The 25,618-nt window shown below is 40.0% G+C and overlaps 1 protein-coding gene across 1 annotated transcript in view; it reads right to left on the bottom strand.

The window, feature by feature from the left end:
* The window catches only part of plxdc2b (plexin domain containing 2b), a 486,039-nt gene that overhangs the window by 277,670 nt on the left and 182,751 nt on the right, over window positions 1-25,618 (bottom strand). Inside the window, exon 2 of the mRNA XM_072253801.1 lies at window positions 4,360-4,556. Within this exon, the coding sequence (XP_072109902.1) occupies window positions 4,360-4,556 (197 nt within the window). The remainder of the gene's footprint in view (window positions 1-4,359; window positions 4,557-25,618) is intronic.

Below are 25,618 nucleotides of genomic sequence, written 5' to 3'. Positions count from 1 at the left end.
CTAGACCCCACATAAGGCAACCTTCATCAAGGGCAAGTTCATTCTGGAACTGGTAAAAATGGGAAACTGGAATTTCTGCTGCATATTCCAGATGATCCCTCTGGGTCATCTTTGCCATAACAGACTGTCACTTTGCATTAGGGAGAATATGTCAAGAGAAGAGCTCACTTCTGCAAAATTTTCCAAGGTTAAGCTGATTAGCTGTCCTTTTGAATTTGAGATGTTCCTTGTCATCTTCCCTGACAACAATGACTGCCTACTCAGCCTGGCAGCACCTGGTCCATGGCTTTCTGCCTGAGTGTAGCTGCAGATGTGAATCCAAAAACAAGTCTATTACAGTAATAAAGTCCTTTGTCAGTGTTTACGGTGAGAAGCACTTTAAACTCTTCTTCCGTCTCCATCTATAGGTAGGCCTCAGCTATGTCCACTTTGCATAAGTAGTTTTCTGCAGAAAGGTTTGTAAAAAAGATATCTTCTATCCTGGATGGAGGGTATTAACCTCCTTTCAGTACTGGGTTGATGGTGACTTTAAAATCACCACAGATCCTGACAGACTCATCCTTCTTGGCTACTAGGAACATTGTATTTGCCCATGGGCTCCACTCAACCTTGGAAAGATTTCCTTCAGCCTCCATGCAGTATAGCTCATTGGCAACTTTATCACAGATGGTATAAGAAACTTGACAAGCTTTGTGAAATGTGGGTGTGGCATTTTCATTTAGCACTACTTTACCCTTGATATGTTTGAGTTTTCTTATGCCATCCTTGTACAATGCTTTGGCATCATCCAGAACCCTTCTTAATTTGCTTTCAGTTGACTCTTTTGATGGGGATGCTGCATGCAAATAGCATATGAACCTCCAATCAAGTTGTAGTTCTCTCAGCCACTCATCTCCCCACAAAACTGGCCTTCTTGATTTTACCACATACAAGCCTATCGCAGCTTGTCAGTTGTATTTCATTTTTACAATTGTCATTCTCACAGAGTTATCTTTTCTTCAGTACAAGTTCCTTGCTGGATATCTGCAGGCTTCAGTTCACTATCTTTGAAATGCTGTTCAAACTCATTTTGTGGAATGACTGAAACAGCTCAGCTAGTGTTCAATCATCCAATTCCAGTTTAATTAATTTGCCATTCACTTCTGCTGCAAGCCATATTGCTTGTCTCCACAGTTTTCACATTTTACATTTCATGACTACACAATCCTGTGTCACACTCATCAGTATCAGCATCAGCTTTTTCATCAACAGCATGTAGATTAGTGTTCCCTTTGAAATTGCAACTTGACTTTTTATCTTTTTCTCTTCCCTGTGCAGTCCATATATTTATGCCTGCCTGACATGCTCTTTGTATGTGTCCTACTTTGATGCATTTTCTGCAAGTTTTACCTTTAAAACTGCATGGGTAGCTGGTGCATGTGACCCCCCCCCCCCACCACCACAACAACTGTAACACCATTTGTTTGACCAGGTTGGTTTCTGGTTAGATGTTACAATGTTGTTCACACTCACTTTCATTCCTGACTGCAACTCATTTGTGTCTATATCTACTGTTTCCACTGACACAGCTATTTCAACTGCTCTTTTAAATCTAAGTTGTACTTCAGTTATGAGCCGCTTTTGAATGCTTTCTTGTAAGATTCCACAAACCAAACAATTCCTCTGTGCAAACACGAGGAAATCTGCAGATGTTGGAAATTCAAGCAACACACACAAAATGCTGCTGGAACGCAGCAAGCCAGGCAGCATCTATGGGAAGAGGTACAGTCGATGTTTCGGGCCATGACCCTTCTTCAGGACTAACTGAGAGAAGAGATAGTAAGAGATTTGAAAGTGGGAGGGGGAGGGGGAGATCCAAAATGATAGGAGAAGACAGGAGGGGGAGGGATGGAGCAAAGAGCTAGAAAGTTCATTGGCAAAAGGGATACAAGACTGGAGAAGGGAGAGCATCATGGGACAGGAGGCCTAGGGAGAAAGAAAGGGGGAGGGGAGCATCAGAGGAAGATATAGTGAGAGGGACAAAGGAAGAAAAAAGAGAGAGAAAAGAAAAGGGGAAAATAATAAATAAATAAATAAGGGATGGGGTAAGAAGGGAAGGAGGGGCATTAATGGAAGTTAGAGAAGTCAATGATCATGCCAAGAGGTTGGAGGCTACCCAGACGGAATATAAGGTGTTGTTCTTCCAACCTGAGTGTGGCTTCATCTTGACAGTAGAGGAGGCCACGGATAGACATATCAGAATGGGAATGGTACGTGGAATTAAAATGTGTGGCCACTGGGAGATCTTGCTTTCTCTGGCGGACAGAGCGTAGGTGTTCAGCGAAATGGTCCCCTGGTCTGCGTTGGGTTTCGCCAACATATAGAAGGCCGCGTCGGAAGCAGTATATCACACCAGCCGACTCACAGGTGAAGTGTCGCCTCACATGGAAGGACTGTCTGGGGCCTACATGGTAGTGAGAGTGGAAATGTAAGGGCATGTGTAGCACTTGTTCTGCTTACAAGGATAAATCCCGGGAGGGAGATCGGTGGGAAGGGATTGGGGGGGGGCGAATGTACAATGGAGTCGTGTAGGGAGCGATCCCTGTGGAAAGCAGAAGAGGGGGGAGGGAAAGATGTGCTTAGTGGTGGGATCCTGTTGGAGGTGGCAGAAGTTACAGAGAATTGTATGTTGGACCTGGAGGCTGGTGGGGTGGTGGGTTAGGACAAGGGGAACCCTATCCCCAGTGGGGTGGTGGGAGGATGGGGTGAGAGCAGATGTGCGTGAAATGGGGGAGATGTGTTTGAGAGCAGAGTTGATGGTGGAGGAAGGGAAGCCCCTTTCCTTAAAAAAGGAAGACATCTCCTTTGTCCTGGAATGAAAAGCATCATCCTGACAGCAGATGCGGCGGAGAATGAGGAATTGTGAGAAGGGGATGGCATTTTTGCAAGAGATAGGGTGGGAAGGGGAATAGTCCAGGTAGCTGTGAGAGTCTGTAGGCTTATAGTAGATATCAGTAGATAAGCTGTCTCCAGAGATAAAGACAGAAAGATCAAGAAAGGGGAGGGAGGTGTCGGAAATGGATCAGGTAAATTTGAGGGCAGGGTGAAATTTGGAGGCAAAGTTAATGAAGTCAACGAGCTCAACCCTTCCTTCTTCAGTCCTGACGAAGGGTTCCAGCCTGAAACGTTGACTGATCATTTCCATGGATGCTGCCCGACCTGCTGAGTTCCTCCATCGTGTTGTGAGTGTAGCTCAGCATGTGTGCTCTCTGCATCATTAATCCCTTGGCTGAACTGGCAAGGCTCAGACAATTTTTTCAACTCAGCCACTTATGGTGAAATAGCCTCCTCTTCCTTCTCATTTCGCTTATGAAAACCTACGGCATTCTGCAATCAACAATGTTTTCGGTTCTAAATGCTCCTGCTTTACTTTCATGATTATCAGCAAAGCTTATTTCAGCTGGTCAATGTTCCAAGGAAACTGTATACTCTTCTATCAATTACACTCAGCAAAACTGGCATTAGTTTCTCGCTGCCTATTCCACTTGCTTTAAAATACTGCTCAATTCATTCTGTATACATCCCCAAGTTGTCTTTTGTGCATCTGTCTATCTGATGTAGCAAGCCATTTCTGTTTTTTTGTTTTATTTATTATAATTATCACCCTGTACTCACTTTTATAACCCATGAATTTCATCCATTTTTTGCCTTTTTAAAAAAACTCAATCGCCTTTCTCCTTTTACAAAGAAACAATACAATGTGTGTTTTTTTTTACTCAACCATTTCTCTCTCCCCCTTGCAAAACAAAAATGTGCTGTCCTTCAGCAGGTAGGTAGTCATCTTGGGTTTGTTTTAAATCTCAGCTTCAATGCCACTGTTACGTTCTGTAATTCCAGAAATTAGCCAAAAAAGAACACAAGAACCCAGGATCGTGTACGTTTGGTTCTTTTGTGAGGTGCTGTTGTGATGTATACCTTTCATACGCTTTTACATATAATTTGTAATGAATTCTACAAACAAAGAATGCTTATCCAAAACTTTATCCAAGGCCTGTTTCACTATCTATGAATTTCAAAATTGACTTGTGATATCGTCACTGGAGTCAAGGCAATTTTGATCAATGTCTTATTATTGTTCCAAGGAAAAGAATCAAATTTGTCAATGAATCACTTCAATTAAATTCTCAAAAAGCTGCAATCTATAAAATAAATTATATAAATGAACTGTTGCAAGTGATAATACTGACCACCAGATATAAATACAGTATACACTAGATACAATTATACAGTATAATCCTAGGAAAGGGAAAAGATTGCAAAATCTGACTATTCTGAGCTCTTTTCAAAAAGCAGAGCTCCTCACTAACACAACAAACATACCTCAATTTTTGTATCATTGGTATTGTCCACAGATGGTTGAATATCAAAGATTTTCGTTGGATCAGTGAAGTCCTGCTCCAGGCTTGCTCTGTTTGTATCCACTGATTTCGGTTGCTGTCGCTTCAATCGGTGATGGTAGGTTTTGACATCTACAAAGATATCAGAAGATAGCTTCTGACTAAGTGCATAGAATGCTCCTGGGGGAAAAACACATAAGCGAGTTTATTATTTTAATAAACATTGTAAGATCTGGAAAACAGAATGAACACTTATGAAGTATTAATTGTCAAACATACAATAAATACAGAGCAGAGTCTAACAGTACCCACAGGTCAACTAGAAGGAACTACAGGCACTTGAGACTACAGATGCTGTAACCTGGAGCAAGGAGTAACACTGCTTGTGGAGCTCAGCGGGTCTGGCATCAACAATGGAGGCAGAGGGATGATCAACATTTTGAATTGAGACCCTGAATCAGGACTGAAAGGGAGGGGCGAGGCAGGGACTAGTTGGAAGCAGACGAAGAGGGGGATATTGGGTAAATGGAGCCAGATGGAGGAGGGTACTAGGAGACACTGACTGACGGAGGGGACAAATAAGGGACAGAAAGCAGAAGCAGATGCAGCCAAGTGGGTGGTGGGATGGGGCAGAGATGATCAAGGTGGAAACGTAGGCTGTAAGGTGAAAAGTAGAGAGGGAAGAAATGATGGAAATAGCATTTCAAAATATAGAATAAAAATATACTGGAAATACAGTTGATGATATTATTAATGTTTAATTCATCATTTAACATTGATTAACCCATTATTTGAATGAAGTATTGACTCTGAGCAGGTATCCATTAATTTACTGCACAAAAGAGTACCAGACAAGAGCAGTACCCATTCTTTCTCCAAAATACTAATTATAATTTACAGTGCAAAGCCTTCAACAGAGTTGGTTTTGTAATGTAAGGCAAAACAGAAACACCTGCTGGTTATAAAATTGGATAATACCAGATTGGTATTTGTGTGTAAAGTAAACCACAAACACTTGGTTTCAATATCATGTCAAATGCAACAACTGTCAAAATAGGTAATTATCCAGTTACTCATAACAAATCACCATTTTCCCTCACTGAACTCCACTTCCATTAAAAAAAATGCTTCAATCCAAATGTGATGAAATGTTAATTTTGTTTAACCTGCTCTAATGGCTGGAGTGAATACATCTACTTTTGCATTTGTGGACAGCAAAAAGCTGAAACAAGGGGCAAGTTCAAAGAACTAACTCCAATAGAGGATGGAACTGCCATGTTATGCAAATAGTACTTTGTGCTATTATAGGCAAAACTGGTAGAGATGAAAGGATGTCATATGTTAAATAATTTTCTTAGGTTTTAATCATAGAATCTTGCAGCATAAAAACTGGTTGTTACAGCCCATCTTATCAATGCCAACACTAATACCATTTGCTTCAATTAAGCCAGTATTATTCTGCATCTTTCCTGTACAAGTAATGTCCAAGTGCCTTTTGAAGATGATAATTACATCTATGGTTTCTAACTCCTCTAGCAGCTTACACCAGACATTTGCTACCCTATGTGTGAAAAACCTACTCTTTTTAAATTTCCAAGACACAAAAGATTCTACCAAAGCTGGAAACCTTCAGCAACACACTCAACGGTGGGCCAAAACCCTCTGAGTCTCCACTCAAAACATTCACTGTTCATTTCTCTCTATAGCTGCTGCGTCACTTGTTGAAATCCCCCAACATTTTGTGGGTATTGCTCTTTTGAATTTCTCCTCTCACCTTAAACCTGTGCCCTTTAGTTCTGGATAGCCTTGCTCTAGGAAGAAGATTTTACCTAGCTATCCTATCTATAAACCTCCTAATTTCATGAACCTCTGTACGTCACTCCTCAGTCTCCTATGTTGCATTAACAATAAACTCACCCCATCCAATCTGTCATTCCTGGCAACATTCTTGGTGAATCTCTTCTGCACTTTCTCTAGTCTTACCTCTGTAGTCGTCTGAACTGTAGACATTAGTCCAAGTGCAGTCTAACAAATGCCTTATTTCGCTGCAACATAATGTCCCAATTTTTGCACTCAGTACCTTAGACTATGAAGGCAGCTTTCTTCCTTATACTGTTTGTGTTAATACTTTCAGTGAGCTCTGAGATTGCATCCCAAGATTTCTCTTTACATCAACACCTTCCCAAAGCACATTATGTCACACATCTGGATTAAATTCCATCTGCCATCACTTTGGCTAGCTTTCCACATAAATTATGTGCAACTGCAACATTAGACAACTTCCTTCACTATCTATGACTCCAGCAATTTTTGAGTTGTCTACCAAATTAGTAATCAGACCACCAACATTATCATCAAAGTCATTTGTATCTATATATAAAAACAAGGTTGCATCCTTGATCCCAGTGATACATCACTTTTAACAGACTTACAGTAGGAAAAATATCCATTCATCACTACCCTATCACTAAGCCAATTTTGAATCCAGTTTTTCAACACACCCCAAATTCCTTGTGCCTTACCATATTTGGTCTCCACTACAAAAGTCCTTTCCTGCTCAGAATTATTTAATATTTATATGCAAGGTCTGATGAATTCAGGTCCCAACTGCCAAAACAGTTAGTCCACTAAAGGATTTCACATGGATTTTAATGGCACTGGAAATGGGCATTCAAATATTTGCTTGAAAAATTATATCAGCAGGACCTCTCCTCTCTGATTCTTGGCACTGTCAGATATTTGGCTAAAATAGTACACTGCCATTTTATTTGCATTTCAGGCTAAAATCTTGCAAAAGCTTGAAGCTGGCAGCACTGCAGGTGCATTGCGACAAGGAAAAGTTTACTTTCCTGCTTCTTTTTAAAGAGATTCCACCCGTGTGGAAGCGCAGTTTGGAAAAATCTTTTGAAGGAAGCAGTGCTTTATTTGTAGAAGATTTGCGCTCAGCTTCCAGTCTTCTTGACTGGAATGACAGAAGCAGTGGTGTTATTAGTATACATGCTGACATCTACTGTACCATCTGGGAAAACAGCTGCTGTTCCTTTGAGCACAAGTCAGACATATTTACAGAATGGTTTGTGGGCAATATCATCCCAGTCATAAGGCGAGAAAGTCAAAGCTAAGGTATACATATTTTAGATAAAGTAAAAAGGAGATCATTATACTTTCCTCAGACCATCAGGAGTTACATATTACCACCTAGTAAAGGCATCCACTACCATTCATGAATATTAATAATTTCAATACCGTCCACATTCAAGCATTTAAAGGATGATATTTGCAGGTTGCCACTTAACAATTTCCATATTGTTCCATCAGTCATTACTAGACTCAGACAACACTTTTACCATACTTATTGAACTAGTATCTCCACAACATCTGCAAAAACCTGAGTTGTCCGATCAGTTGTGAAGCAAAAGCAGTAGCCTACAAAGATGCCCACAGAAAACTGAGTTGTCTTCCTATCGATTGATCACTGTCTAACGCCACTTCAACTAGATTCCTGTTACCCAACAATAATGATGTCACCAAACTGCCTGGGCAATGAATTACGTTTAAGAATACATCCAGGTAACAAATTGAGATGTAAAAACACTATTTCACCCAACCCGTTAAAATTTTTGATGGAGTCAAACACCAAAGGAACCGGTCCTTTGGCCCACCAAGTCTGCACTGACCAGTCCATCTCTATCAACATGCATCCTATTTTTCTCATATCCCCATTAACTAGGAGCAAGTTGCAGAAGCCAAATGGTGTACCAATTAGCTTGATGTTAGACATGGGAGGAAATCAAAACAGCTAGAGGAAGACCATGATCACTGAGAGAACATGGAACTCCAAGGAGACAGCACCCAAACTCACAGCTGAACCCAGGCTTCTGGAACTGCGTGGCACTAAGATGAAGACCTTAAAAAACCATTATCACAGACCTTGAAAAGTATCTAAAAACACAATGTGAAGGTAAGAATGAAATACCAGGAGCTTTAAGTTCATTAGAAACTGAATATTTCTGAGAGAATTACAGAATAATCATCTATTTGTTTCTTGACAGAGTGTGACGTTGTTAAAAGCAGTAATCATGGCCTAGAACACTATTATAAACTTAGCTGTACCTCACTGATCAAGGTATAATATTTTTATGGTGTTTTAGCAGTGAGAATGATTTTCATGTATTGAATCCTCTTGACAAAGGCTGCAACGTTCCATTCTGTCCAGGAGCAGTGAACAACTGACAATAACAACGAGAACTCTATATTTAACTGCACAGATGCATACTCCAAAAGCCATTAGTTCCACTGTATAATGATCGTGAAGTGACATTCTCACCATTAATATTACTGCAAAATATTGGCCACTATGTATTTTTCCTCTGTACTATGACAGTGTATTAACATAATAATACAGTTTATGTCCTGACTTGACTGCTGGTACATTTATTATCTATCAAAGAAAATAAGAGCAACTTTTTTTTGGTCCAGGTACAGAGGGATTTTGCATATTTCTTGGCAACATAAGTATCAGCTTCACATATAGAAAAGAGGATGAGACTTTAAAGGAGTTGCATGAACATAAATCATTGAAGAGCACGTTGAGAGTTCCTACAAGTTTCTGAGCTTCTATGGAAGCAGAGAACATAAAGCGAGGAACTCATAATGGACTGATCCCTCCCCGGCATCAGGACGTGAAAGTCTTAAAGAAGAAGCACGCCTTTATTACATGATCTGAGGGATAGGAGTCTTTACTCCACCCTGGAAATTTCTCTCTCCTTCCATTGGGCAGGAGATACAAAAGCCTGAAAGCACATACCACCTTTATCAAGGACAGCTTCTATCCTGCTGTTTTAAGACTATTGAACAGTCCCGTAATGACTCTTGACCTAACAATCTACCTTATTAAGGCCTTGCATCTTAATGCCTTCCTGCACATTCTCTATAAGTTTCTCCACTCTCACCTTAAACCTGTGCCCCTTCGCTCTAGACATTTTGCCCTGCGGGAAAAAATAACTGGCTATCCTATCTATGAACCTCATAACTTCATGAATCTCTGTACTCTGCATTCTGCAGTATTTAGTCTGCACGCTGTTATTGTCATCTCTTGTACTACCTCAATGCTCTGTTGTAATGAAATTATCTGTATGGCTAGCGTTCAAAACAAAGTTTTTCACTATACTTCAGTTTTTTTTTTGTGTGCCATACTCTGCCAGAGCCTCGGCGATCACTTTTTCAAGTGGTTGTCTTGGAGGAAAGATTCTGTGAGTGATCCCCCACGTCCTTCTCACAGCACAGTTTTTTTTACGAGGCTGAGTTGCAAGCTCGACACTCGCACGGATGGAAAGCATGCCCGGGAGCAGCCCGACTGGATAAGAACTCGGGAACCTTTGCTCCGGAGTCTGGCGCTGATGTCACTGCGCCACTAGCCAGCTATGTACTTCAGTACATGTAACAATAATGAACCATTTTTACCAATTTTTAGTGATGTAGATAGACTGAAGAGGCTGTCACAGACACCAGGGGATGAATGATTTCCTCATTGTAAGATTATATTTTTTGTAACTTTGAATGATAGTGCATATGATTTTACTAAAATAGCAAATGAATATTCTGCATGGAAGTCGGTGACCAGTGGCATGCCTCAGGGATCTATTCTGGGACCCCTACTCTTTGTGATTTTCATAAATGTCTTGGATGAGGAAGTGGAGGGATGGGTTAGTAAATTTGTTGATGACATAAAGGTTGTGAGTGTTGTGGATAGTGTGGAGGGCTGTCAGAGGTTACAGTGGGACATTGATAGGATGCAAAACCGGGCTGAGAAGTGGCAGATGGAGTTCAACCCAGATAAGTGTGAGATGGTTCATTTTGGTATGATGGCAGAATATAGTATTAATGGCACGACTCTTAGCAGTGTGGAGGATCAGAGGGATCTTCGGGCCCAAGTCCATAGGACACTCAAAGCTGCCGTGCAGGTTGACTCTGTGGTTAAGAAGTCATACGGTGTATTGGCCTTCATCAAACGAGGGATTGAGTTCAAGAGCCGAGAGGTAATGTTGGAGCTCTATAGGACCCTGGTCAGACCCCACTTGGAGTACTGTACTCAGTTCTGGTCACCTCACTATAGGAAGGATGTGGAAACCAAAGAAAGGGTGCAGAGGAGACTTACAAGGATGTTACCTGGATTGGCGAGCACGCCTTATGAGAATAGGTTGAGTGAATTTGGCCTTTTCTCCTTGGAGCGATGGAGGATGAGAGGTGACCTGATAGAGGAGTACAAGATGATGAGAAGCATTGATTATGTGGATAGTCAGAGGCCTTTTCCCAGGACTGAAATGGCTAGCACAAAGTGCTTGGAAGTAGGTACAGAGGAGGTGTCGGGGTAAGTTTTTTTACGCAAAGAGTGGTGAGTGTGTGGAATGAGCTGCTGGCAACGGTGGTGGAGGCGGATATGATAGGGCCTTTTAAGAGACTCCTGGATAGATACATGGAGCTTAGAAAATAGTGGGTTATGGGTAACACTTGCTAAGTTCTAAGGTAAGGACATGTTTGGCACAGCTTTGTGAGCCGAAGGGCCTGTATTGTGCTAACACGAGGAATTCTGCAGATGCTGGAAATTCAAGCAACACACATCAAAGTTGCTGGTGAACGCAGCAGGCCAGGCAGCATCTCTAGGAAGAGGTACAGTCGATGTTTCAGGCCGAGACCCTTCATCAGGACTGTACGTCTTCCTAGAGATGCTGCCTGGCCTGCTGCGTTCACCAGCAACTTTGATGTGTGTTGCCTGTATTGTACTGTAGGTTTTCTGTTTCCATGTTTCTAATATCACTCTTGAATAACCTCTCAGTTTTCCACTGAATAGCTTCAGGACACAAAGAATGCTTGGTCAGCAAACACAGAGGTGTTCATGTGGTACAATTCCCATTGTGAAAAGATATATTAATGACCGAAGCATCGAATTATTAAATACCAGATTAGCTTAAAAAATCCCACCAGAAGACCCCTGTTCTCCAGATCATGTTCCGATAAGGCACCAACTTACCACCTTCCACTTCAAATTCACTTTGGTGCCTGCTAATTTGAGCGTTCTGCACTTTAACACACTAGGTGGCAGTCTCTTCTAGATATGCAGAGCTCTGATTAAAGTTCAAAGTTCAAAATAAATGTATTATCAAAATACATATATGTCATCATATACAACCCTGATATTTATTTTCTTGTGGAAATACTCAATAAATCCTTAATAGGATAATAACCACAACAGAATCAATGAAAAGACCGCACCAATATGGGCGTTCAACCACTGTGTAAAAGACAGTAAACTGGCAAATACATCAGCAATAAATATTGAGAACATGAGATGAATTGTCCTTGACAGTGTGCTCATAGGTTGTGGGAATATTTTGATGAACTAATTTATCATTAAATCATTAAGTAATTGTTGTTTGAAGCGGCCAACACTCTCGACTTTCGCTCTCAACCTGAAGCTTACTCACAGTAGAATACCCTTTACATTCCATTGGTCCTGCCACTGAAGCCTGAGTGGAATCTTACGTAGTTCATGAAAATCATGAACGCCAAATCAAAGTAACAGAACTTATCCTCACCATGACATTGCACACTCCCGTTGCTGCTGCTCCTGCCAGCCCCCCCAACAATAATACAAGAAACTCAAATACATCACCCAATGGCTTGAGGGAAATAAAAACATAAAACCTAAATTTTGAGAGGCAGCCTGAGTAATTTCACCCATCCATTAGGATAGATTGCAAATGCACATTTGCTACTTTCTGATTGATGCCAGGCTTCTCATAAGCAAGGCATTCAGGATGTTTTCAGAGAATCAACTCCCGCATGATGACAGAGGTGGCTCACAGTACATAGCATAAGAATAAATGGTATCATGATAACCAAAGGCCGCACTTCATATTGACTGAGAATTCCCAGAAGCAGATGTTCAAATCTCCGTGCAGTAAACATCTATATCAAACAAGGAATAATACTGTATATTCATCAATAAATCATAATGTTTTATTTTTGGTCAATAGAAATCTGGGAACATCTGGTTGGTCCCATATTCCTTAATGGAAGAAAACAGAAAGACAAAGTACCTCTGAAATGTATGCTGATTACTAGGTAATGACAAGTTAAATGCAGGCAAAGCTAATAGTGAGCTAAACCACAGACAACAGTAACAACTGTATTTAACATTTCAGTAATATTTGAGAAATATTGTAAATATATTGCTTGATTAAGCATTCTTGTTTGTTTATTAATTATGGGTTATATATAATCTGTTCTTGATTATTCGTTACAGGTTATTTATAAAAGTATGTGAATGGCATATTCATCTGCCATCACGTCATATGTGCATGTCTCATGAAAAGTAAAAATGGGACTAAGAGATACGTTCCTGACTTTGTGTTTCCTTCCAATTAGTTTTATGTTTTGGAGTTACAAAATATAACAATGGTGATGAGATATTTTTAAAATGAACCCGAAATGGCTACATACCCATTGAAGTGCAGGGAGATGCTAAGAGTTTAAAAAATGAAACAGCGCCTTTTCAGAAGGAAGTGAGAGAAGATGGTCAAGTTTAAAATAAAGGCAGTAAATGGATGAATTTACAGGTTCATAAACAGTGAGAACCAGCTGACAATAATCATAAATAAAATAAAAGCAGAATTTGCTGGCTTTATCAGTTTAAAAGCATACAGTCTAGTAAGTGCATTGTATTTAAAGGCATATAGTTTCCTTAGAAGTTTAACAGCTCCAACCAAACCAGAGGAAATTGGTTTTGCTGATATCATGATAGCAATGCAGGAACACCTAGACCAAAGCCATTGTTGACTGCAGGGCACTAGGTTTCATAAGTGGAATTAAAAGGAAGGGTAGTCCATTTAGCATACATGGCTGAATTGAAGAAGCTGGTTAAGTATTGCTAGTTCTGTGATGGAATTAATGATGCACCGAGAGATTGTTTAGTTTGTGGAATCTTACAAGAAAACATTCAAATACAGCACCTAACTGAAGCTTAAGTTACATTTAAAACAGCAGTTGAAATTGCTGTACCAATGGAAATAGCAGACAGATATGCAATTGAGTTGTAGTCAAGAATGAAAGTGGGATTGAACAAAATCCACAACCTCTAACCAGAAACTGGGCTGACCGAACAATTTGTGTTACCAGTGTGACAGGGGCTCACATGCACCAGATCAATGCAGGGTTAAAGGTAAAACTTGCAGAAAATGCAACAAATCACGCATATAAACAGCATGTCAGGTAGTCAAAAATAAATGCACTGCACAGGGAAGGAAAAAAGAAGATAAAAAGTTGCAGCTACAAAAAAGCACTAATCTGGATGCTGTTCATGAAAAATCTGATAATGATGTGAGTGACACAGGACTGGGTAGCCTTGGGACTTACAGTGTGAAAACTAACAATAGACAATCAATATGGCTTATGACAGAAGTGAACGGCAAATTAATTAAAATGGAATTGGACACCAGCACATTCAGTCATTCCGCAATTGAGTTTAAATGGCATTTCAAAAGATACTGAAGTCTGCAGATATCCAACTCAGAACTTATACTGGAGAAAAGATAGTACCTGTGCAAATGGAATTTGTAACAGTGAAGTACAACAGCCAATGAGCCACATTGAGTTTGTATGTGGTAAAAACAGGAGAATCAGCATTTTGGGTACATGATTTGCTGAGACAACTATAACATGATTGGAGTCCATCCACTATTTTAATGCAATATCCCAGCAATACAGTCAACTGAAAGCAAATTAAGAAATGTAGAGGATGATGCCACAGCATTGTACAAGGATAGCATTTGAAGACTCAAACATATCAAGAGTAAAATAGTGTTGAATCAAAATGCCACAACCAAATTTTATGAAGTCCATCCGGTTCCTTGTACCATCCATGATAAAGTAGCTGGTGAGCTAGATCGCATGAAGGCTGAAGGAATTACTTCCAAGGACGAGTGGAGACAATGGGTAATGCCAGTGATCCCAGTAGCCAAGAGAAATGGGGTTGTCAGGATTGTGGTTACTTTAAGGTCACTATCAACCCAGTACTGAAAGTAGATCAATATCCTCCGCCCAGGATAGAGGATATATTTGCCAACCTTTCTGGAGGGAAACACTTCAGCAAACAGGGCTAAGCTGAGGCCTACCCACAGATGGAGATTGGAATAAGAGTCCAAAGTGTTTCTGACTATAAACACTCTCAAAGGGCTTCCTCGCTATAATAGGTTTACGTTTGGAGTAGCATCTGCACCTGCACTCTGGCAGAAAGCCATAGATCATTGCTGCAAGGTTGCCCAGGCACTCATTGTTACCTGGGCAATATCATTGTTAACAGAGAAGATGACAAGGAACATCTGCAAATCTCAACAGTGTTAATAACATTAGATTATGGGATCAGAGGACAACATAACAAGTGTGAATTTAAACCAAACATCGCTTACTGTGGTCACACCATTGATGCATAAGGATTACACAAGTGTGCTGAGAAAATTCAAGCAGTTCTGGATACCCCTAAGGCCAAAAGGTATGTCACAGTTGCAGTTCTTTTTAGGATTTGACAATTATTGTAACAGGTTCCTGCCAAACTTAGCTACTGTTCTCCACCCTTGAACTTATTACTGCAGAGTGAGAAGAAATTGCAATACTTCAAAAAAGGTAAACGAAATAATGACGTCAGACACAGTATGCAAACATTATGAGCCATGTTATCCAGTGAAGGTTGCCTGTGATGCCTTGCCTTATGGTATAGGTGTAGTCATATCACATGTTACAAGCGATGGAAATGAGCACCCCATAACCTATGTATCATATTCCCTTACTGCCCAGAGAAAAATTATGCACAGATTGACAGAAAGACCTTGAGTCTGGTTTGGGGGTCAAACGTCTCAACCAGTACTTGCATGGGAGAAAGTTCACCCTTATTACTGATCATCAACCACAAGTGCCCATTTTCAATTCACAGAAGAGTGTTCCACTAACTGCAGCAGCACAAACACAAAGATGTGCTCTGTTTCTTGGAGGATGCAATTACAAGATTGAATGCATGAAAATGACCAATCATGGAAATGCTGAGGGATTCTTTCATTTTTCTGTAGAAAAGGGAATACCTGAAAAAGTACAAAAGAGGATAATCCTTTTGATGTGTTCTCCCTAATGCAAATTTAAAGTTTCTCTATTACTACTGAGATGATCCAAAAGGAAACTAGAGAAAAACACACACCCTCTCAGGTCTACACAGCAACCCCAAAAAGCTGTAATATGCAGCAGAAAATCCAGTTCCCCCATTTTTACCAGGGCCAAGATGAATTTGCTCTTGACAGAAGTTGTGTGGTGTGAATTGAGAGCTGTTGTATCGTCCAAGCTGAGAGCTAAAGTATTAGAGGAGCTATATGCTGTTCATCTAGGTGTAGTCAAAATGAAAGCGCTGGCTCAAAGCTTTGTCCAGTGGCCTAGGATAGATCAGCAGATTGAGCAGCTTGCCTTGAGCTGTTCAGGATGCTAACACATCCCGAAGGTGCCAAGAACAGCACCCCTCCATCCCTGGGAATGGCCTGCATTGCCTTGGCAAAGGATTCATGCAGATTTTACTGGCCCTTTCACGTGCACAAATTTCTTGGCAGTAGTGGATGTAGCTACAAAATGGCCAGAACGCTTCTATAGCCTCCTACGCTGTTGATGTGTTGTAAGGGCTGATGTTCCAGGACACTTAGTCAGTGACAACGGACTACAGTTTGTTGTGGAACAGTTTCAGTCACTCCTGAAAATGAATGGACTAAGACATACTACATCTGCATCATACCACCTAGCTGCAAATGGCTTTGAAGAAAGGTTTGTCTAAAGTCTAAAGAACACACTACACTAAAACTGAATACAGCGTTATGTAGTCGCGATGACTACATATATTGAGCTGGAATTCATAGCTAAGAAGAGAAGTATTGTATATTTATTATTTAAGTAATATTTGGGTAATATTGTAAATTTATTGTTGGATTAAGGATTCCTGTTCCTTTAAATAATTCATTATTGGTTATACAGTATGTAACATTATGTGAATGGCATACATCATAATGCCACCACATCATAACATGTGCATCTCATTAAAAGCAAAAACTATATGAAACACACATTCCTGGCTCCCAGTTTTCTTCCAATTAGTTTTATGTTTTGGAGTTACAAAGCATACTAACAACCTTCTGCAGGGTGACGACGTAATTTGTATAAAGCTCCAGTTAATTCATCACACCTACACTTGCTCAAATGAAGCTGCCAAAGGTGACTGCCTTTCTCAAGAATACAGATAATATAATTTCCATCGAAACTTTTCTGTACATCCATCATTTTCACAGGATACTCTCATTAAACATTGAGTGAGTTATATCACCTACTGCATCCGAAATTACCATACATTTAACAGGAAACTAAAATTGCTTCAATATCTGCTGCAATAGATTGCTGCAAAAACAAACAAAATTCTTCAGGAAATCAGTGTGTTGCTATTGATAGTGTTTTGCAGATCCTTTCCTCAAGTTTAAAGATTTGGGAAACAAATTTCCTGTTGACCAAAATAAAATTACTCATTCCAGAAATTCATTCATACGCATCAATAGATATTAATCATGATGATCTAGCGGGTCAGAAATTTCATAACTGAAAAGTGTGATATTTGGCATAATTACCATTACTTTCACGATGGATGAATTTCCATGTGCACCATTAACTCAGACATTTAAAGCCATTTTTCTTTCAAATGGATTACAGTGTACTTTACTTGTTACAAATGCAGTAGCTGAGTTCTGTTCCCATCTTAATTACTTCTATTACATCATCATTGCCATCATGAGTGGATGCTATGGCAATTATTACCGTTCTAGTGTCTGCTGATGAACTGCACCACAAGGTTACTTGGAGAACTCCTTTCTTTTACCAGCTCAGTCCATAGGGAGAGAAAAAAAATCTTGATTCTTGCTCTTCTCAAGAAGCTGGGTATCTTTGTAATATTTCTGTTCTCTTTTTTGCAAATGCACTTGCTTATTGGGAAGGTGAATAGCAAACATAGGATTTAGTTTAAACTGAACATAAACTCGTGGGGCCTGAATGATACAACTTAAACATGAAGACCAGAAAATCTGCAGATTCTGGAAATCCAAGCAACACATGCAAAATGCTGGAGGAACTCAGCAGGCCAGGCAGCATCTATGGAAAAGAGGAAACAGTCGACGTTTCGGGCCGAGACCCTTCATCAGGACTGGAAAAAAGTCGATGAGAAGTTAGAGCAAGAAGGTGAGGGGACAGGAGGAAGAAGTACAAGGCAGTGGGTGATAAGTGAAATGGGGAAAGGGGGAGGGTGAAGTAAAGAGCTGGGAAGTTAAATGGGGCAAGTGGTAAAGGGCTGGAGAAAGGAAATCTGATAGGAGAGGGTAGAAGAACATGGAAGAATGGGAAGGGGAGGAGCACCAGAGGGAGATGATGGAAGGTAAAGAGATAAGGTGAGAGAGGGAAGCGGGATGGGAATGGTGATGTGGGAGGCAATTACCAGAAGTTCCAGAAGCTCCTTCAACCTGAGTGTGGCCTCACCACCATGGATCAATAAGTCGGAATGAGAATCAGAAGTAGAAATGAAGTGTACGCTCACTGGGAGATCCCGCTTTCTCTGGCAGCTGGAGCAGAGGTGCTCGGTGAAGCCGTCTCCTAGTCTACATCGGGTCTCTTTGATATAGGAGGCCACACTCGGAGCACCAGATACAATAGCCGACCCCAACAGACTCACAGGTGAAGTGTTACCTCAGCTGAAGGTCAGTTTGCGGCCCGTAGTGACGGAGGAGATGTAGAGACAGGTATGGCACTTGTTCCACTTGCAAGGATAAGCACCAACGGGGAAGGATGAATGGACAAGGGAGTTACGTAGGGAGCAATTCCTGTGGAAAATGGAAAGGGGGGGTGGAGATATGTTAGTTGGTATAATCCCATTGGAGATGACATTAGTTACAGAGAATTATGTGCTGCTGCGGAGGCTACTGGGGTGGGAGGACAAGAGGAACCCCATCCCTGGTGGGGTGGTGGGAGGATGAGGTGAGGGCAGATGTGCATGAAATGGAAGAGATGCAGGTGAGTGCAGCATTGATGGTGAAGGGAAGCACCTTTCTTTGAAGAATGAAGGCATCTCATTAGTTCTGGAATGAGAAGTCTCGTCCTGAGAGCAGATTTGTTGAGGACAGAGGAACTGAGAGAAGGGGATGGCACTTTTTGTTTCAGAGTTGAACTTACATTTGATGACAATGGGAATTAAAACTATAGACAAAAATTCAAAACTGACATAATTAATTGCTTATTAGTGGTCACATCCTTTCAATATAATGATGTCAGAGTATGGTGTAATATGCTATTATATAAAACTGTTAGCTGGCGTGCTCCAGTCCAATACTCAGCGCCGCCCATGGTGGATTCACAATTTCAAACGAGGCAAGTACTGAGTCACAGCAGGGCCATATCTCTTGCATATCAATCAAGGCCAAGAAGATGAAAACCTACAAGCTTCATTTTTCATTATTTGGGGTATTTGAAGAAAAGTTACAGAACACTAGGGAATATTTCTTCTTACAGTATCAAGTGACAAAGACATAACAAAAAGAATAAAAATTACCATGATGATCATGAATGAGCTGGATCAACGTGATTAAGATCTATACTATGCAGACAAAATGAATTCATGCGATGAGCAATTGTACTTTGGAAAACAGGAAATGTGATTCCTAAATCTAAATCTTAAGGATTGCAAAACACTATCAATACCGAAACACTAATCCCTTAAAGAATATTGTTTGTTTTTGCAAAAGTTGTCATCTTTTTGATAATAATTTTTCTCAGCATTTTAACATTAAAAGTGCAGTTCTGCAGTTTGATCTGAAACCGCAAGGAAATAAGTTCATGTTTAAGCTTTCTTGCGTGATCAAGTACATACTGTCTGCACATGCTAAACATACTCTCTTGGTGTGATCAGTTTTCCAGTGTAAAAGGGCAAGGGATGTTTGGAAATCCTCTCTCCCCTCCATCACTATTTGTTGCAGTGATCTGATGAAATAAATAATATTTCATCATCACTTTTACCTGCTTTCCCACTAAGCACAGGATGAGGGAGGGAATCTGCTCACATAGTTAAGAAACCTTGTACCTAAACACAAGCGAAGATAGTCTGGAAGAGTAGTCTCAAGTCTGCCTCTGGGATTTAGACTGGTATGATACCTATGTAGAGTTATACTGGAATGCCCCTGGTGAGCAGAAGTGGAATAATTGGAACAAAGCAAAGTCATACTGCTCTTTGGTATGGCAACCTTCATACATTTTGTTTCACGCTAGTTTCTTTATCAAGTTTAAGCTCACTGTCATTTCAAAGGTGTATATGCACACCACCAAACAAACCAACGTTCCTTCAAACCAAGGTGCACAACACAGTATGCATAACTGACATACAACACAGAAAGTAATATTACCTGAAAAAAATTAACAAATAACATCACGTTAAAAAGTAAACAGTGTAACACTACTCGCACTGCATACGTGTTGAGACCTGGGTGATGGCAGGTAGCTCAGTAGCATCATGGCTTGGGTGAAGAAGCTGTTTCCCATTCTCACAGCTCTTGTCCTAATATTACAGCACCTCATGCCTGACAGTAGGGTTCCAAGACACTGTTAGATGGATGGATGGAAGGAATCATTGGCGATGCTGTGCCCTACTCATCAGTACTCCTGACAAACGTCTCCAATAGGAGGAAGAAAGTCCCCAATGATCCTCTCAGCAGTCCTCATAATCCTTTATTGGGTCTTGTGGTCAGATGCCTTGCAACTCCCATACCACACAGTGATGCAGCTGGTCAGGACACTCTGAACGGCGCCCTTGTAAAAATTGGTTGGAATGGGAGGAGGCAGGCACAACTTGCACAGCATGCTAATGTTATGTAACTTTCCTGTGATTTTTGGAATGATGTACACAGTCTCACTCATCTTACTGGATAAATGTTGGCAGAAGTGGTACCCCCTCTATTTCTTTACAATATGCAGCAAGCAGAGCTTGCTTAAGCAATACCCCAAAGCTGAAAACTCATCCATTTATTGTTCAATCCTTAATCATTCTTAGAACTATTCATTTTCACCAAATTCACTAATTAACCTCTGACCTAAATAAAAACTCATTTAAGAGACTATTTAACATCACATTCATTCAACACTGTTGATTTTAATTTAAAAGACACTTTGACTGGCAAACTTCACTTATTTCCACTATCTCATCTTGGAGGGTGGGGTGAGCAGGAGGACAAGATCCTTAAAACGCTAACATGCAAAATTGTCCGCTTGTGTTTTTTTGCCAACGAACATCGCTTTTTACTTACTTCCATGTTCCCACTGTAATTTGCAAGGACAGGAAGATGCAGTTACCGGTGAGATCCATATGGGTTATTAACAGATTGGTCTGTTCCCAATCTGTCAGCATGTATATACCAGGTTCACTTAGATAACACCATGCTATGAATTGTGCATTGAATTTCCATGTCAACAAATTTTGACTTAAATATCAGTCTGCAACATGCAGCTGATGAGATGTTTAACCGAGACAGTAATTAAATAAGGCAAAAAGAAAACTCCTCTAAATTACAAAGGCCATTCCACCTCCTTCTTGATTGACATTCTTATCGCTACTAATGAATTGTCATTCATATAATTGGTTTTTGTAGAATCTACACAAAGTTACTTGTTATGTTGATGTACAAAACAATGTACTTCAAAGTAATTGCTTTACTTCAGATATTTTCAACAGATGCAATAAGATGCTCAATCCATTATTAAAAAGAATAATTGTAACAGTTGAAAGCTTCTTATCTTTGTCCATTCACTTAGAATCATCTTATACACTGTACACTTAGAAATCGGAGATCAGGAAATTACATATCCTATCAATTCTAATATAAAGCATTAAATTCTTGGCAGTAATAACTTCTCCCCCAAAGGATTTTACAGGGTTTAATTCAGGGAAAAATAGTGTTGAGGCAATTCTGGAAATATGACAAACACATATTTTTTAAGCTATAGGCAGTTTTTCCAACTGTTATGGAAATAGCAACATGACAACTGGAGTTCAAGCGTAGTCCTTGAGCATTATGTGAGGTGTCAAATTATCAGTTCATCCTCTCCCTCAATGGTGTCTGGACTCAATAATGACTTAGGTATCCTTGTTGGCTGCAAAGTAGGTTAGGACATTAGCTGTAACACCATACTGTATTGATTGACTTTCAAATACATTATAAAGAATGGCAGAGGTCCAGGATAATAATTCTTTCTCCTTAATGTAATATCTATTGGTGTGGCCCAGCAAGTCTCAAGTTCCCACCTTAGGTCATATTCTGTGCAAATTCCTTATCAGAGAGCCAAGGTTTTGAAAAGGCAGAAAGCAAAGACAATAACTGGACTTGCATTGATAGACAAAGGAATAATGCCTGCCATTCATTGTTCTGAGAGCTGCCTTTAACATTATCTGTGATCTTTTGGGAGTAAATGAATTCTTCAGGCAGCTGATCTGAAACAGCACTCTCTCAAGGAAATGGTAACATCTGTCAGCTGGCATATCAACAGTCAGAATGAAGAATCTATGTAGTCATGCAGAATCAGAATAAAGATGTAGAAACCAGGAACAATAAAACAGATTTAAATCACATATGGAAAAGAAGTGAACATTAATGAAATACTGATGGAACGAGATTCTGCCACTTGTAAAATATTTTCAAAGCCAGAGAGATTTTTTGGCAGCAGCTATGACTAATATCATTATAAATTGTTACATTTTAGGAAGACCACTCAATAGGACCTTCACAGTGAACCACTGGGCCCTGGGGAGTAGTGCAAAATAAAGTGACTTAGCGGAACAACATGCTCACCTGAAAGCAGCATCGCTGATAGTTTTGGCAAGCTGGCTTTCATCAGTCATAATCACAGAGTACAGAAGTTAGGATTTTATGTTGCAGTTGTACAAGATGTTGGTGGGGATGTACTTGGAATATTGCATTGAGGTTTGGTCACTCTGCTGGAGAAAAGATGCCATTAAGCAGGAAAGAGTGCAGAAAAGATTTACAAGGATACTGCCAGGACTTGGGGGATGTTAAGCAGGCTAGGATGGTATATATTGGAGCATAGGAGAATGAGCGGTGATCTAATATAGGAGCATAGCTGGAGTGAATAAACACAGACTTTCTCCCAGGGGTCAGGAATCAAGAACCAGGTTTAAGATGAGAGGGGAGAGGGTTAATAGGAAACTGAGGGGCAACTTTTTCACTTAGAGAGTTGTCTGTATTTGGAATGAGCTGCCAGAGGAAGTAGGTGAGGCAGGGAAATTAACAACATTTAAAAGACACTTGGACAGGCACGTGAATAGGACAGGTTTCGAGTGATATGAGCCAAATGTAGGCAAATGGGGCAACCTTGTTTGAGCATCTTGATCAGGATGGGCAAATTAGGCCAAAGAGCCTATTTCTGTGCTGTACAACTCTTAGACTGAAATTCCACCATAAAAAATAGAAAATGTTAGAAACACAGTTCTATTCTGATTAAATAACTTCCACCTTTCTGTTTCTATTTCTATAAATGCCTCACCATCTGCATATCTCTAGCATTGTTTGTTTATACTTCAGATTTCCACCAACTCCAGCTGTTGACTTTCATAATTTCCCTAACGTTAAGCTATTCTGTGTGTTTACTGGGTGTAGTGTGTTTAACAAATTTGACTACTTACACAACAGCAATATCAAGTTTCATAAAGAGTTACTGGTGCAAGGCAATATTTGGAAGAGAATGGCAATGAAGTCAGGATTTCCACAATTAATTATTCAGTTCATTGAACCTGGCACCACAGATGGACAGCCCATTGAATGAAGGGTATAGAATGTTGGCCTTCAGCAGTCAGGGTATAAAGTATAGGAGTCAGACTTTATGTTGCTGTTGGATAAGTCACTGGTGAGACTGAACTTGGAGTATGGTGTACTGCTCTGGTTACCCTTTTATAGGAAAGATGAGGTTCAACTGGAAAGACTGCAGAACAGACTTACAAGAATGTTGCCAGGACTAGAAGGTCTGAGTTACAGGGAAATGTTGTTCAGGTTAGCACTTTATTCCTCAAAACAAAGGAGAATGAAGGGTAACCTTACATAAATAAGACAGGAGTAGAAAAGGCATTTGGTAACAATTCCTTTCCCCGTGGCAAGGGCATCCAAAACTAGACAGCATAGGTTTTGGATGCAAAGGGAGTGTTTTAAAAGAATCCTGAGGGTTAGGTTTTTCACAGTGATGGGTATATGGAACAAGCTGCCAGAAGAACATTGAGGCAGATACAATAGAAGAAATTAAATATGTATGTTCACGCAAGGGGAACCAACCTTGGATATTCTCTCTTCTTCCTGTCTCCAAATGGGTAGAAGATACAAAGGCCTGGAAACATGTACTACAGGCCCAAGAAAAGCTTGTTCCTTGCTGTTATAAAATTGTTGAATAGTTTCCTAGTACAATAAGGTGGATACTCGACCTCACTGTCTACCTCGTTCTAATCTTGCATCTTATTGTTTATCTGCATTGTATTTTCTCTGTAGCTATTACACTTTATTCTGTATTGATCTTGTTTTACCTTGTTCTACCACAATGAACCATGCAACAATTTGATCTGTATGAATAGCATGCAGGAGAAGCTTGTCGTTGTACCTTGGTATATGTAACAATACTAATCCAATTCGAATTCCATTTCTTTTTGCATCCTTGCTGTCAGTCTAACTCCTGACCTATTACATCCTTTCCTGTCCATTCATCTCCTGCTTTTATACATTCCTTCCTATCAAAGCAAACCTTGTCCTTTCAGAAACCCTCCTGTTAAATCAACTCCTGCCATCTCACAGCTATTCTTGACATTATATTAAGGTGTGACTAAGGATTACTGCAGTATTTCTGCAGATTTTATGCACTGCATGCATACATTGATCACAATATAGTTTCCTTTAAGTTGGCAAACAGTTTGGATTTCCAGAATTCTATTGCTTAGTCAGAAGTGATTTTCAAGTGACCCTGAGAATCCACCACCCTATGCTTACCTTTCCCAATATTAGCTTGCTGGCCTTTCTGTCTTGTGCATTGCTCCAATAGAACTTAATCTCAACAACAGCATCTTGTCTTGCAGCAAGGCATATTGCACCCTTCCAGTAAAATAAAGAATTTCAGATAACTATCCATTCTAATTTGAATTTCGCATATTTAACAATGGGTTGTTGTCTCTCTTCAGGTAATTTCAAATTTTATTCACCTTCCTCGTGTTTTTATCATTCCCTGGACCTCACCACCCTCCTTCATCCCACACTACCCCAATTCATTTAACCCAGCCTCTCCTGGTCTTCACCATGTGACAGCTGTTGTGTTTTAAAAATTTCAGTAATATTTGAGTAATATTGTAAATGTATTATTTGATTAAGCATTCTTTGTTGTTTATATACAAACGGTAATACATTGCAAGTTATATGTAAAAGTATATGAATGGCATGCATAATCATGCCACCACGTGATTCGTAAAATCAAATTTAGACTCATATTCCTAGCTCCCTTGGTTTCCTTTCAATTAGTTTTTCTGTTTTCGGAGTTACAAAACATAACAGTGGTGATGGGCAAGAGAAAGAGTTAAAAAGTCAATTTGGAGTTTCTAAAAAAGAACTAAAAGAGCGTGCTGTTGTTGAAAAATCTGACAATGATGAGAGTGACACAGGACTGAGTAGCCTTGAGAATTACACTGTGTAAACTAACACAAGACAAGTAATATGGTTTACACCAGAATTGAATGTCAAATTAATTAAAATGGAATTGGACACTGGATTGGCTGGTTGTCATTTCTGAAAATTATTTCCAACTGCATTTTAAGGATACTGAATTGAAGCACGCATCTAACCAACTAAGAACTTCTACTGGAGAAAAGATAACTCCTGCAGCAGAAAGACAACAACCAACAAAGCACATTGGGCTTGTAAGTGGTAAAATCAGGAGAGCCAGAATTGTGGAAGTATGATTGGCTGAGACAATTACAACTTGATTGCAGATCCATCCACAAGTTGCAAGTCACATCTTTTGCAATAGAGCTAAATGAAAACAAATTAAGAAAGGTACTGGATGATGCCAAAACAATGTTCAAGGATGGCATTGGAAAACCC

The sequence above is a fragment of the Mobula birostris genome, chromosome 3 (assembly GCF_030028105.1).
Source record: "Mobula birostris isolate sMobBir1 chromosome 3, sMobBir1.hap1, whole genome shotgun sequence".
NCBI lineage: Eukaryota > Metazoa > Chordata > Chondrichthyes > Myliobatiformes > Myliobatidae > Mobula > Mobula birostris.
Note: the sequence above shows the minus strand (reverse complement) of the source record. Positions and strands in the feature narration are given on the sequence as shown.